The sequence below is a fragment of the Pseudovirgaria hyperparasitica genome, assembly GCF_010093815.1.
Source record: "Pseudovirgaria hyperparasitica strain CBS 121739 unplaced genomic scaffold EJ05scaffold_23, whole genome shotgun sequence".
NCBI lineage: Eukaryota > Fungi > Ascomycota > Dothideomycetes > Acrospermales > Acrospermaceae > Pseudovirgaria > Pseudovirgaria hyperparasitica.
In genome coordinates this window covers 27,286-31,361 of record NW_022985571.1, presented here as the reverse complement: position 1 = coordinate 31,361, position 4,076 = coordinate 27,286, and the positions used below count along the sequence as shown (strand labels likewise).

Here is a 4,076-nt window from a genome sequence, read left to right as displayed (position 1 = left end):
ATAGTTTATTATAATATCTTATATAGCTCTACTATAACTTATTATCTAGCTTTATATTATTAGAAGTTACTTAGCGTATATACTATTTCTTTATTAGAAAGTTCCGTAATTTAGTCTAATATCTCTACTTCTTAATTAGAAATAGCTAGAATTAATACTAATTATAGAGAATCCCTATTATTTAATATAGTATTACTTATCTCTATAGTAGATTATATTAACCTTCTTAGTTCTAGTTAGACTATCTTAACTATAGTACTATATAGATAGTAATTTAAATATAAGAATAGGGTTATTAGATAGTAGTATAGTTAGATAGAATAATAGGGTATATTCTATTATAGAATAAATTACTACTAAACCCTTTTAGTAGAAATCTAAGAGTATATATATAAAGGGACGCTAATCTATCTAGTATATAACTATTTACCGCCCTTTACGCTACCTTCTAAATCTATTAGCTAAGGTATATATAGATTAGATTATATCTAAGGCTAAGTCCTAACACTCTATTCTAGTTATCTATAGTATATCTTACTCTTAACTATTCTTTAGTTTTTAGATAGAAGTTTAGTTATTCTAGAATATACTACTATATAGCTATTTCTATTATACTAGTAGTAGAGATATATCTAGTAGAAGCTAGAGTATATTAGTATCTAAGGTCTTTATAACTATTAGTTAAGAACTATCCTTAACTAATAAAAAGAGAGTTTGAATATTAATATTTATTAGTAGTAGTCTATACTTATATCTCTAAGGAGTCTTTAAGTATATATATATATATAGTATCTTTATATATTAGTACTATTATACATTATATACTATATATATATATATATATTAGAGGTTATTATACTTAGTATACTCTCTTAATTAATATATATTAATTACTATATTACTCTAAATTAACTAGTTTTAGTCCCTTAGAGTATAAGAAGTTTTTTTAAGCTTTATTAATAAAGTATCGATTTTAATAAGATAGTAAATATAAAGTAGTAAATAATTAGATATAAAGATTAAAATTAATTATTTTAGAACTATAAAGAAAGTCTAGAGAAAGAAGTATCTATCTAATTATTCTACATACTACTTATAAATGGCTTTCGGAAAGCTAAAGTGGTCTTATGCCCGTTCATGTTAGATTTAGAGTTCGAAAAATCTAAGGAACCTACCTACTTTGTCTATGGTCGGCGGACACGATGATATATACTTCTAGAAAAAGTAGGAAAAGCGGAAGAAGTGCTTTAGGAAAACAAGCAAGATCGTACATAAACATACTTCAGACAGCCGGTCCGTATTTAAACATCGTGGTCGCCCGTATATCCACAGTGCTTCCTCCAAAGTTCTCCTGGAGGCCACTCACACTTGACTTATATATTTTTTTCGCTTCAAACTTCCTCCAGCTGGCTCTGGCGCACCCCTTCTACGTGATTTCAGGTCCTCGAGTCTACCAATGAATGCGGCTGGAGCTCCGTTCCGACGAATCGTCAATGTGACACGTTCGAGACTCTCCACATGGTCCCGCAGAAGCTCTGGCCGCGGGTATGCTTGTCTCCAAATCACATCGACGATGAAGAGTTCACTACGCTGCGGCTGGCCTCCATCAGACGTACCTATTAAAATTTGGTATAGGTTGTTCTTAGCGTTTGGACTCGCTTGGCGGATTGTATGTACCGCGCTTTCCGCATAAGCATTCCGGTTGCGGTGAGCAATGTCGTCGAGGATGCGAATCAGGGTCCCGATCCCATTGACAGCGGGCTGGACCATAGCCTGTCCGTCGACACACGCTATTAGACGTTTATCTATATCCTTGACGATACTGTCGAGTGCCAACGCAGACTGTATAGGATCCGCTTCGAAGTCATCGCCAGTAGCACCGCTCTCAACATGTCGATCAAGCTTCGCAAGAGTTTGATAGGCCCTAGCATACATTCTGTCGAAGAAAGCGTCAGCTTGAAAAGCAGGATCGATAATACGTTGGAGTCTGATCCCGAGGGTGTGGTCTTTTTCATAATGATCAATCACCATGTTCCCAAACTCCTTAAACTTTTTGATATAGTTCTGTCGAGATGGAGACGGGGACTCAGGCGGCTCGAAGACTGCAATCATGTCCTCGATGTCCGCTCTACTAGGCTTGTCTTTCAGTGCCCACTGCCTGTCTTTCACAACGTCGTCGAGGCTTTTCTGTCTGCTCTTCAATATCTTAGCTAGGGTGGCCGCCCAGATCCGCAAGCCTTCCGAGTCGAGTTTGAGAGCAGTGTGCGTTGGTGCGCCACAAGCTGCAAGCAGTTGGTCCTCGAGCCAGAAGATGTGCTATGGTTATGTTACTATTCAGAGCTCATAAGGCTGCGGGTAAGTTGTGGCGTTTCACTTACCCTGCATGCTTCGCCTGCATTTGCCATACCGCAGGTACAGCGAGGAATTTCGGAGACTGATCCAGGCTCACCGATGACAACAACATTCGCATCATTGATATGAAACCCAAGCCTATTACCCCCTCCATCATGAAGTTGGACCTGCTCGCAGTACGACATGTAAGTCTGGTCAGGCCGCGGGCTTGGGTTTAACGCCTGGGCTATTCGTGTGTATCCTTCACTACTGAGATCTGAGACGTCGTATTTGAGACCAGTGTAGTGGCTTGTGATCATTCGTCGATCCATTTCACTCTTTACTTCATCGTCAGAGTTGTCCGGGTCGCTCGAATCGTGCTCGTCGTGCTCGTCGTGCTCGTCGTGCTCATCGTGCTCATCGTGCTCATCGTGCTCATCGTGCTCATCGTGCTCATCGTGCTCATCGTGCTCATCGTGCTCATCGTGCTCATCGTGCTCATCGTGCTCATCGTGCTCGTCAGTTTCCTGGTTAGTGTCTTCAACTACGATTACCCTTGTGTCCTGACTCATGGATGATACAGGAATAGATGTCGTAATTCGTAATTCCGTAGCTCTTGCCCCCGCATGTTCGGGTTGTCGTTGAGCCTGAGATCGCGTAGTGACTGCCATATTCGCCAGCCCGCGAGTGATACCTGTTGTCAACAGGGAACTCATCAGGCTTGATGTAAACTCCTGTTGGGTATGGAAGGACATCATTAGCAGATAATCAAGATATCTATATAGTTCACACCCTTGCCACACAACAGTATGCACGTCATCTGGTTAAACCACCGCAAGGCCTTGGAGAAGTGCGCTTAGATACTTCTCACGCCGCATGAGAATTCGAATGAACGCTCTTCGAAATCTCGCAAGAGTGGCTGAAGCCTGTAGTCCCCGTGCTGCCATAGAGAATCGAGATGACTGATCCTTGTGGTCTTGTGCCACAGCGTCTGTCAAGAGAAGCGCGACTCAAGGTTTAGAGTCGCCATGTCATGGTGTTCCAGGCGGTCAGCTCGATCATTTCCCGCAGAACACCACTTCAACGAGTGGATGAGACGTTCTGAAAATGAAAGAAAGATGCCTGGCAGTGCATTGTAGCTCCACCTGGACAAGCACGAGGTAGATGGAACAGCCGCGGCGTAGCAAGATATTCCCAGTTGATAACGCGATGCGGGTGTTGGACCAGCAGTTTACGAACTAATGATGTACTGTTTACGCCCCAATTCTAGAGGTTAGACACGGCGATGAATCGACATATGGCTGCGGATCGCGGTGATTGTTACTTGTTGCAAAAAGGGCACAAGAAATTAAAAAGCGCCACATGTCCTTAGGGGCACAGCCACACGGAGCACTAAGCACGAGCTGGCTAATTACATCCGCTCTAATAATATACGACTAGACGGATCTCCATAGTATAGATATAGTTTTATATTAAGACTTAGTATTATTAAAAAACTAAGTTATAGTATCTACTAAGCTACTCTTCTAAATAACTATATAATCTTAGTATAGTACTAAATATATATACTAACTACTATAAAGTAAGTATAGTATAATAGTAATAGTACTCTATAGACTATATCTTCTCTAGTCTAAGCTATAATATAAAAAGAAATCTACTAAAGATATTTCTATTCTATATATATATAAGTAGATATTCTCTATTATATATATAGACTTCTATATAATAATAATAATAATAAT

At 39.9% G+C, this 4,076-nt stretch overlaps 1 protein-coding gene across 1 annotated transcript; it reads right to left on the bottom strand.

Annotated features, from left to right (window-relative positions):
- Positions 1-1,362: 1,362 nt before the first annotated feature.
- On the bottom strand, positions 1,363-3,002 carry EJ05DRAFT_505375 (uncharacterized protein; the record flags this gene model as incomplete). Its single annotated transcript, XM_033747699.1, has 2 exons — positions 1,363-2,316; positions 2,379-3,002. 2 exons carry the CDS (start codon positions 3,000-3,002, stop codon positions 1,363-1,365), a joined length of 1,578 nt encoding a protein of 525 aa, XP_033595532.1.
- Positions 3,003-4,076: the final 1,074 nt, after the last annotated feature.